Raw genomic sequence first — 12,051 nt, 5'->3', positions numbered from 1 at the left:
AACCTGGGCCATACTCACAAAAAACATACACGTTCGTTAGTCACTTGCCCTCGAAATTTTTTCTTTCAGTTTTAGGTTGATGCTGATCACCACTGTTGACAAAGCATTTAAATGATTATTAAATTGTTCTTTTATTTAGCTTAGTAATGTTTCAAATTTGAACTAAACATCTCAATCAATGGTGGTCTGGGTATATACAGTTTCACAGCTTCACAGTTTCCTACCATCATTATTGGAGTACTCATAATATACTTTATATCAAACCCCATGTGTTGAACTTTATGCACCAAAATGGTAGCTCTCTCCAACACTTGCTCAAACTATAATCTCATTGTGGTAGAACTCAGTGGATCATGGAGAAGTCATTTAGTGCGTAGGTCACTCTCTGAGGGTTCCATTGCTGTTCAAAAGGAATGTCGAAACTTCATCAGGCAAAAAAAAAAAAAAAAAAAAAAATCATAAAGGCTAATGCACTATTGCTCCGTTCTCTAGCAATAGCCGTTGAATTGAATCTAGACAACCTTGAGAAAGAACGAAGCAAGACATGGATTCAGGGAAAATTTTGAGTTAAGGAAAATAAAGTTTAATAGTATTTCTGTGTAATATATATATATATATATATATATATATATATATATATATATATATATATATATATATATATATATAGAGAGAGAGAGAGAGAGAGAGAGAGAGAGAGAGAGAGAGAGAGTGAGAGAGAGAGAGAGAGTTTATGACTATATAATTTAAATAAAAATAATAATTCATTTTTAAATTCAAATTGCATTTCTTTATTCGCTAAAGCTTACCATTCATTGTTAAATAGAAACTGACAAGGCAAATAGTTTACATAGTATTAAGTACACAAATGGTGGACATAAGTAGCACAAGTGAAAAATGGTAGCAACACATCCATGTTTCAGATATTTCTGTATTTTTTTTCTTTGTTAATGCACAACATACGCTGAAATGCACATTGTAATAGCTGTAAACACAAAAATATACAGCTTTTGAAAATATAGCTTTCACTGTTTTTAATTTTTTTGTGTAAACATTTATACAAAAAGCTCGTTACAGTAATATCAGAACAACTATAATGAACATGATATTTAGGGAACATGTTAAGAAATGTAGCCTAATACATACAATAAATCAAGTTATAGACATGTTGACTTACTTAATTGGGTTTTAACATTGTTAACTTAGCATCATTATATAAAAAAATAATAAACATGTGTTGTTTCTTATTATATATTTGTGATACCAGATATGAAATAAATTTAACGAAGCCATTTAACAGGTTGTGAAAAGGGCAAGAATTTTAACTAGAACATAGTAAAAATTAACCATTTGTTAAAGGTAGATCTATTTCACAAAACGGAATTCTCAAGTCTGAGTGTGCTTTTGTTACTGATCACACAAGAAGCATAAATAGTTTTGTTGAGCTCTTCCGTTTATCTGTTGTTACTAGAGTAGAGTAGATATGATTATGTGGATAGTTTTACTAAAATTATTAAGGAACTGATGTTTATTGAGGAACAAGAAATTATAAATAATAGTAATGATAATAAGAAAGAATCTAATTAATTGTCATTTTGAATATATTAGTCAGAACTCTTACAATGATGATGATGATAAGTTTTTCTGTTTGGCATATGTAGCTGGACGAACTAATTTGTAATAGTAATTTATTTCAGTTTTAAAAGGCCAGAATGTTTTTTCTCGTATCATATATACTGTATAGAGAGTACATTTATCAATATTGGAACTTTTTTTCAACAATCCAGGTAGTAGCTTATTCTTTGGTAAGACAATTAATGAATCATTATAGTATTGCCTAATAGAAATAAACCAATGCGGAAAATGCACAATATTTTATAGTGATGTCGAAAACTAGTAATCAAAGAAAAGGAAAGGTATGTGCCTTAGTGCAATATACCTGTACTTTTATTTATTTATAACCACATATAGGTTAGTTTTAACAAGTGTTGAAAATTTGAAACACCAATTAATACAACTCCGATATCAATTAAAATTTATAAATTTATTTTTAGTTTAATGTTGTTATATCTAATCAATTGTGCCTAATATCGTAGTAATATTTATAGAAATTATTTATGAGATATTAGATTTATTCTGAAGTATTATATTTATTCAAAAGGACATAGCAATAACAGCATTCTCAGCAATAGTTAAAAGATTGAAAAATATCGAATTTTGATTTCGATTGCCAATTTATTTCTTTCTTCTTTCATAAATGTCAGACTTTATAACATAAAAATGATCTGAAATACATTATTCAGAATATGCCAATAATAAGAACAATTCTGCAGTGCTATTTAAAAATACGTCTTTATGACAACATCCAGGCTCACCTACTAACAAAAATGTTAATTTAAAGATACAAAATATAATATCGAGCTTAAATGAACAATTCGAGTTTAAAAAATATATTAGTAAAGATAAACAATAGAAAAATTACATATAGATATTAGGCCTAATGCAGTTACTAGTTAAGGAAAAATATTATTTTCTAAATGGTACATATTCATATCAATCCTTTCCATACAACGAAACTCAAAACTTCAAATAGTATACGACAATGCTTTATAATAATTATAGATATTACATAAAAGTTAGAAATGTAACAAATAGATTAAGAACATTATTGTAAAGCATAGGTATCACAAATATAATTAAAGTTGTTTTTCAGTATTCTTAAGATATTTGGTTTGGTCGATTGACTAGAACTACATTCAAAGAATATTTCTAGTAAATATTTCAAACAGAAGAGTATTTTTAAAGAAAAGCCGCAATAAATATGTACATTTGGTGTAATAAATGTTTTAAGTGGAAATAAAATTAATTTCAAATATGTAAATATTGGTACAGACATGACTTACATAAAGGTTTTTAAAATCAAATAAGCTTAGAATATGATTTTTATTTTTTTTGTGACTTAGCAATTGAATGGATAATTACAACTATTCAAACGATAATTACAAAGATCATACATATTGAATATACATCTGATAATTGACATTTTCGTTTTGGAAATAAAGGCAATGTGAATATATAGAACATGAAACAAAGGAAAAATATATTTGCTACGGTTCCCGTTATCTACCTTCACTATGAAGAGTTATTATATAATAATGGATTCTATGGATATGAGAATTAACGCTATGATAATTAATTATTTACTTTGGTTCATTTTAATTCCAGTAGTCTATAAAATGAGACACTCAAATGAAAGTAAGCTACCTCACAATTCAAGTTTAGGAATATTTATTTTTCTATTGTTTTATGAAAGTTATTCAACTAATGATCAATTAAACATATACCTTAACGTTTGCAGTATGTACATGAAAAATATACAAGTACGTACAACTAAAGTCAGAAGAATGTTTGTATATTATTCATATCTTAATTAGTAAGAAAATTATTTCAAAGAAAAAATTTCTTAAAAGTATTAGTAAAATTGAATGATATATTTCCTATATTAAATGTATCTTCGTCCACTACATTAGATTTAACTATATTTTGTCTGTGTAGAAACTTCTTTTCCATATTTATATTGACTTCTGGTATTAACTTGTTACTTCGCATTTCATTACAAAAGACTAGTAGGATGCAGCCTCTTTCACGAGAAAACCTCACGATTCAAATTTCCATTGAAACTTTGTCTACATATACATTGGTGGGTTAATGAATTATCAACGTAAATGAAATATTAGTTTTTCAAATGTAGGAAGCTCTTAGGTATAATTTATTGAAGTTTGAAAATTATAAAGGTGTTGCCAATCATTCCAGCTGATAGTCATTGCTACATTATAGCATTGGTAAGCTTGACGTCATAATCTTCAATAAAATTTGAATTCTTCTGAAAGCACTATTTCCCCTTTCACTTGAATGTTGTGCTCTGAACATACTTTAATTCTGATTGGTGGATAAGGTCGTCGAAACAGATATAATGCAAAGCTTTTGGTTAGATTTCCTACGACTAGTTGAATGCCATCCATCATACATGGATTATTAATAAGTTTGGAAGACCATCAAACTTACCATAACGTTCTTTCAATACAAAGAAAAAAAGATATCCTGTCAAAAAAGCAGACATTAAATTTTGCGAGAAAATAGTGCAAAATTTGAATTCAAACAGATGCATATTTGAATTCAAGTTTTTGCTATTCTATATGTACAAAGTATAGTCTTTCTATTGTTTTGTTGTATTCACTTGAACAAGTAGAAATAGAAAAGCTAGTTCGATGGTCAGTACGTTAAGTTCATAACATAGAACTAGAAAGTGTTTGACCTGTGAAAGACACTATATCAATAAAAAATAATATTAATAAAGTATCTCCTATAAATTAATTGACTCATAAACTTGTGTAGATCTTTTGTAGTTGTTCTACGAATGGAATAGTTTGAATAGTTATTCTTCATTGCAGTTAAAGAATATACTAAAACCAATGCAAAAATTTTATTTGTACTAACATTTTGAGCAAATATAAGGATGAAGTTTATCTTAGAAGTCCAAAGTCACACAGAGTGTCTACATTCTTCAATATACCTGGGAAAAGGTACGTCATTCTCAAATAAACGAAATAAGAACTAAATATCCAACATTATATTGTTTGTCAGATGATATTTTAAAAAAAACAAATGTAGATTAACAACTTTCATTTATTTTTTATGATTATCCATATTAGCATAAATAGCAATTTAGCTGAATTTAAATACTTCCTTTCAACATCAGTTTATTATAGTAGCAGCTTCTCCTTAAAAAGAGTTAACTGTCTTTTATGGATTGTAGCCTAAATAGTTCTTATAACTGAAAGCAAATATGTTTTATAATACTACTCGATTTGAAAAGCTAATATTTTACTTACGTTACCTATTATCACGTATCACGTATATATGTAAGAATTTGATTTAACTGACGACAAAGTTCTGATTATAGAACATTTCAGAATCTTTTAAAATTGAGGCACCCACAAAATTATTAGTAACTATTTTAGGATAGAGTTAAAATTACTTTTTCAATGTAAAGCAATATTAATATCGACCAACAAAATTAATTTCGGAATACAGCAAATAATATTTTTAATTTTAAATTTGCTAAGAAATATATATGTGCATTTTCCATAAGCCTATCGCTTGAAGTGATCTTAACACTTATTTGAAACATGCTTTTCAAGTAACATTAAAGTTGTCAATAACACAAAACACTTTTAAAATTGACTTGCATTTTTATTTGAGTCAAAAACATATCTGTTTTATTAAAGCAAATAAATTATAAAACGACTCTTTTGCTTACTAAGTCTTCGTAGGAAATATTCTTAACAGAATAATGAACTGCCATTTCATTAAAGAATGTTACAATATTTTATACATACAATTCACACATTTGTTCTTTATACATATATTTACAGCTCAAGGAAAATATTTTTATCACATTTAAATTTCTTTATAGAAAGATATTTTTTAATATTTACAGTTTTGGCATATGTATATATACACAATCCTCCTTATCACACAGCACACTAGTTCTCTCTCCAACAAAGTATCTTTCCAAAATAATATTGAATTATTAAAATAACTGATTAACGATAATGTGGAATACTTTACGAATTCAATGTAACATGTAATTAAAATAGAAAATGAACCCAGGGGGTAGAATAGTACATATTGTGATATTTATAGGAGTCATTTATTGATAATTGTCATTTCACTTCAATATTACTGGTATGAAATATGTTTATAATACCGAATAGCCTATATTACTTAAAAAAATAATCAGTACTCTGGAACTTTTACAGTTGGTTGTATTATACGAATTTTTGAGTTAGGATTTATACTGTATTACATATTACCACAGAAACAGTTTCATTTGATAGGTTAAATGTGAAGTTTTTATACGCTATTAACCACGGATATGTAGAAAATATGCATAACAAACATCATTATTTATTATTTGATCGGTGTTTGGGTTTTGTATGTAAATTTCATTTATTAGGATTATTTATATATTGTGTTAGTTAGTATTCAAATTCAAATTCTATTGAAATGAGACTCTTAATATTTAAGACTTATTTTGCAACCAATTATAACTACGTGTGTGTTGATATCTAAAATGTATTTGACTGGATTTATACAATGGTTAATTTTCGAAATCCATGGTTCTTCTGGGATGCCAATGTTTAATTAAATCTTTCCAATTAAAGTACTTAATACTAATAGAAAAAATCTAATACTTTGCATTTATTTTCCTAGGTATATTAGGGTAACTTCAGCCCCACTTATGTTTCTAAAACTATCCCTAATATATGAATTTCAATGTATAGAACCCAAAGAGAATGAACACATTCATATAATATAAATAAAAAGAGGTAAATTAACTAATGAATATTGCTTTCTTACATAACAATTCTTTTAATAATAATAATGAGGGTTCTTATTAGAAGTAACTTTAATTAATTTTCAGGAAATTATCGCACCATACGCTCTATGGAAGATTCTAACTGAATAACAGTTATAAAGTAAAAGAACGAATTTATTACCAGCTTTAAGACTATTACAAAAACAACTACATTAAGCATAGTCAAAACTTAATTTTAGCTATAGGCAACAAATAGTACTGGAAATATTATGTGAAACTCTTGTTACTAGAGTAAACAAAATGATTTGTTTTGTATAATTTTCGTTATAAGCGACGAGTCTACAGAAAATAAACATCATAAAATATATCTTCATGCAAAACTGAACAACATTATTTGCATATTGTATGTGTTAGACTAATCCAATTCTACATATATTATTAAAAAAACTCCTAGTAAATCATTTGATATCAATTATAATAAAATTATTTTCTGGAAATCCATGAAAAGATACTTATCTTGATATTTATAATTTCTGTAAATATTATAAACTTGAATCCTAATAAACGTTAATTCTGACATAAATAGTTCACAAGAAACTACCAAAACTCGAGTACCCTCGTTTGCAAGTTTTGTACTACAAGGTTGATACTTCAGTGGAATTGGCGAAAGAGTATGAATTGGGGATTCGAAATTTTGAAAGAAAATAAAAAATATAACTACATTTTCTTCATATGTACGAGTACGGCATAGTTACAACTGAACAAAATAATTATTATGATGAACTTTGTTTCAGCACGAACAATATTCTGCACTCATTACAATAGAAATATAATTAACAATTAATGTTAACATACTTAGCACGAATAATTTCATCTTTCCAAAACTTTTAATTCATTTATGGTGACAAGAGCATGACAAAGGTTCGATGTGACATCATACCACAACATAACAAATTCGATGACAGTTTACAGAAAAATGGAAGATTCTTTGTTGCAGAGAGATTTTTTTCTGGAAGACACAAATATTAACTTACCCTACCTCAATAGACAAGAAGAAGAAACACAAAAAGATAACAAGGAAAAAACTGCCACTGAAAATAATATTAATAATATCTTTGATTATCCCAAGCCCTACGACCCACAAAATAAAGAATTATTTCACTAAAGTAACGAAGCTACAACTATCAATACATCGTAAAACATCGTTTATATATATTATATGTACTAGTGCATTGAGCATATTCGTTATATTTTTCTCATGACGTAACAACGTTTAAGAAATCTTTGATATTCTGACTAGTTCTGAGAATTAAAATATTAATTTTGAACTTTTTTTAAAAAATTAATGCAAACCGTTTCTTACTTCATTCAGTTACACAGAAACATTCTTCCTTAAGAAAACTATACAGCAACACAAACCTTAATTACAGCTTCCTATGTGCTTATGGCAGAGAATGTTATATCTTTGAATCATTCACTTGAATAAACGTTTTTATGTAATTACGTGATATTACCATTATCTAAAAAAAAAATATGTTTAAATTTATATTTGATAACTAGAAAATTTGAATACATTTGGTCTGTGTTTTTTCTAAGGTGTTAAAATCTAATTTTGTGTTGTTAATTAATCATCAAGTAGATGCATAGGATTATAATCGGTTCAATCACTAATATATATATATATATATATATATATATATATATATATATATATATATATATATATTACTAATACCGACACAAAGTAGTAAATAAGTCAAATAAGAAACTATTAGGAAATGCCAATGTACAAAATGCATGAAGTCAGAATGGGCAAATTATAAGTTTTTGTCAGAATTGCTGAAAGATCAAAATCAAGAAACAATTCGTTAGGTCAAAAAGGGTCAAATATTTGGGGGAAAAAGGTGAAATTAAACGAAAAGAATAAAATATGGAAAAATGAATGGCAAACTAGTTTCCTTCCATGTACAATTAAATGATGGTGATACTACCACCGATTCTCCAACTGTAACCCAACAAACCAAGTTAACATATTTTTTCTTATGGATTTATCTTCAGAAGTTTTTCAATACTTATACGATTATATTTAATTTCTAGTGCAACATTAGAGGACTTTTTAGAAGCTTTCGTTCTCATTCAAAGTAATAAATCTTATTTTTTCCCCAGAACTAATTTGTTTTTATTTTTGAATATTTAATTTCAAATTTAAAAGTAGACGTTGGAATTATGCTGACCCTATATAGTCATTTGTGTAATTTTACCAGTGAGCTTGATTTAAGGTTTAACATATTTTAATAATCAAATTTTCAGACCCTTTTGGCGGGTATTGCTTTTCATATTATATGGGTATCATGTTCTGCTTTCAATACTTTTTAAACATTATTTTCCTAGTCATATTAACTAAACTGGCTATCCTGAGGAAGTCAGTAGCATGAATAGAAATATAACTATCGAATATAATGAATTTAAAAACATTGTGTTATATCCAAGTAATATGAAATAAATGCTTTTTCATGTTCGGTTTCACTTACAAAGTAGAAAACCCTATAAGTTACACATTTAAAACCAAACTAAATATTCATTATTAATACTGCTTTATACATAAAGAAGGAGAGAGTCGCATTGAAAGAACGGAATAAACCCAAACTGAAAATCGAGTTTGGGTCGGGAATTATCTTCTTTCTCCGGAAAATTTATGTTCCTTACTGCATCATTAGAAAAACAGTAATCGTGCAGTAAAATTTGAAAGTTTTCATAAGGTGAACAAACCTAGATCCTCAGGAAAAAAAAAAAAAACGATTTTCACTGTTATGTCATTTAAACTGCTAATTCACTTTCAAAACTTATAAATTATTCGGAGTAACATACCAACTGCTAAATTTGCGTGATAATATTGACTATGAGCAACTCTAACAACTTACATCTGTTCAGAATTTCTATGCCGTGTTCTATGTATGTATCATATACGGTACAGGCATCTGAATATTTAGTCATTAAGGTAACATTTGCGCCAAACTCTATTAATAAAACAGACCGAAAATTATCTTGTAAAAAAAAAAAAAAAAAGACAGAAACTTTAAATTAGTTGGTCAACAAAATCTACTCAATTATCAGAAGATCCAATGTTCGATCTTCAGAGCAACCACACCCACAAAACTTTCCGCCAATTAAAAAAAATGGGTGGTACTCTGACGTAGCGTAGGAGTTGTGACACAACCAAACCATAAAAGTACTAGAAGAAGAGTTGACTGATGATGAATCTTCAGCCATTGTTCTAAAGACTTCTGATTTCTGCTCGTAAGTATAGGAAGCTGATCATAGGGTTCGTTTCTATGTCTCTCCGATATAGTTTCCTATTGCATTCATTCCATTATTATTACCAAAGTGGAAATAATATATTGTTACAAATTACCAAATATGTTTACGACAAAATAAAATCTTAACATTCTTTATTTTTTATTTTGTAAATTGAAGTACGTTGAACATTATAGTGAAGTCTTTAGCAAAAATAAAGGTACGGGTAACATGGGAAGTTTCCGTAGGAAGCAGCAGAATAAAACATTCTGTAAGTCTTTCTCACTGCACAATGCACACCTTGTTCACACAACAAACATAAACAACTTGTTTACAAAACAAGTTTACAAAAAGTACTAGGAACCATCTGCAATCAACGGAGATAAAATTACCTCCTTGCGGTGGGTAGTGTTTTTATTTTCTTTCCATTCAAGCAACATATATATATTTTATTTAAAACACTTCATAAACTGTTAAATAGGACGGGGTATCATTGAGGCTCAAGTAACGAGTTTATAATAATAATAATTTTATATATATATGTATGTTTCGTTTGAAAGGAAAATAGTACTAGGATAGATCATTTTGCACCACTGAATCGATTCCCTCATTTTTGGAGATACAGTCTCTTATGGTCTGTAAGATGATTTTCACTCTTCGATCTAAAGCTGTAAGGTGAGGTTCCCATAGAACGGGAGACACTGGGTCCCTGCTCATTGACTCTCTCATCAAAACACTTAGCTTCTTTGGTCCATTGTGGAATCTGAAATAAACAGTACATTATCATTAGCATTAGCAAATCATGAATTATTATGTTAAGAAATAATGAACCAAAAAATGTTATAGTACATAACGAAAACAAGTTGAGATCATAAGCCAGTCGAAAAAAACAACAACATAAAATGAGACATATGTCAGTCGACGAATGCCATTGAACTGAACAAAATTATACACGTAAGTGTAAATCCGAATTGAATTTACGTACATTCCAATGCTAAGCATATGGGACAAGTTTACGGCCACTATTCCTCAATAACGTAGTACTTCTTAAATTTTCAATATAAAAATCGTAACTTCGGTGATCTCTAACATCGTGCATAATTTAGTGAAGATTGCTCAATAAGCTTAGGAGAAATATTATTGAAAATAATAAAATGCAAAAGAACCACGAAGAGCCTTGATCGCTCAACTCATTTACTAGTACACTTATCGAAAATCACCTTGAAGAAATCAGGAAATGTTAATTCTTTAGTAATAACTCCGTTACTTTATTATTGGTAAACTTAATAATGATGTTCAAGATATAGCCTCTGTATGATTAAGATCAATTTAAATTAATTTCTAGTGATGAATAGGGCCCAGATACACGTGGCCTATTTGTTTTAAACCGCCGTAAAACCTTCAAAGGAAAGGTACGTGAAACGAAGAAACGGGGACAAAACAAAGCTGTTCATTGGAAGTCGCTCTTCTCACCACCCGATAAACATACTCTTCAGTGGAGTAGTGAGCTTGAAAAGCAGCAAGCAGACAAAGCGCCCGCCAAGTGTGAACTACATGATGTAATTCAATTGATCCAGGTGGAAGGACATAATACAACCGCAAAACATATCGAGCGCAATCAAAGCACTCGCCAAGTGTGAACTACGTGATGTAATTCGATTGGCCCAGGCGGAAGGACATAATACAACTGTAAAACATATCGAGTGCAATCAAAGCGCTCGCCAAGTGTGAACTACATGATGTAATCCAATTGACTCAGACTCAAGGACTTAATACAGCCACAAAACATATCGAGCGCAATCAAAGCACTCGCCAGATGTGAACAACGTGATGTAGTTCGATTGACCCAGGCGGAAGGACATAATACAGCCACAAAACATATCGAGTGCAATCGAAGCCCCCGCCAAGTGTGAACTATATGCTGTAATTGGATTGATCCAGGAAGAAGGGCATAATACAGCTGAAATTCATCGTCGAATGAGTAAGGATTACTATAATAATTTATTGCGATGGCTGTGTGGACGTATGCTGCAGAGAATCTAAAGAGCTTACCAGTATGCACGACGAGGGCGGCCAATAGTGGTGAACTATGGCAGCACACGACCTTACTAAACGCGTGAATCATATGGTTTGTGAAAAGCGTAGACTACAATTTCTGAACTGTCTGCTGAGTTCCCTGTAATTTCAAGATCAGCGCTAGAAGAATCGAATTGCACTTGGAAGGTGATTCAATTTGCACTCAACCTGTTTTATAAAGCTCGCTACTTCAAAATGATTGAACAGTCTGTCTACTAGTGTTGGGGAGGGTGGGCGACGTCCAATAAACAGCTTTGTTTTGCCCCGTTTCGTCATCGTAGCTTTCCTCTGATGGCTTA

General features: G+C 29.4%; 1 protein-coding gene across 1 annotated transcript in view; it reads right to left on the bottom strand.

Annotated features, from left to right (window-relative positions):
• Positions 1-767: 767 nt before the first annotated feature.
• LOC145664704 (extracellular serine/threonine protein CG31145) overlaps positions 768-12,051 on the bottom strand; it is a 581,685-nt gene continuing 570,401 nt past the window's right edge. The window contains exon 7 of the mRNA XM_081731569.1: positions 768-10,439. Within this exon, the coding sequence (XP_081587695.1) occupies positions 10,247-10,439 (193 nt within the window). The 3' untranslated portion in view covers positions 768-10,246. The remainder of the gene's footprint in view (positions 10,440-12,051) is intronic.

This window comes from Thermobia domestica, chromosome 11 (assembly GCF_964235325.1).
Source record: "Thermobia domestica chromosome 11, izTheDome1.hap1.1, whole genome shotgun sequence".
In the NCBI taxonomy this organism is placed as follows: Eukaryota; Metazoa; Arthropoda; class Insecta; order Zygentoma; family Lepismatidae; genus Thermobia; species Thermobia domestica.
This window is presented reverse-complemented; position numbering and strand designations above follow the sequence as displayed.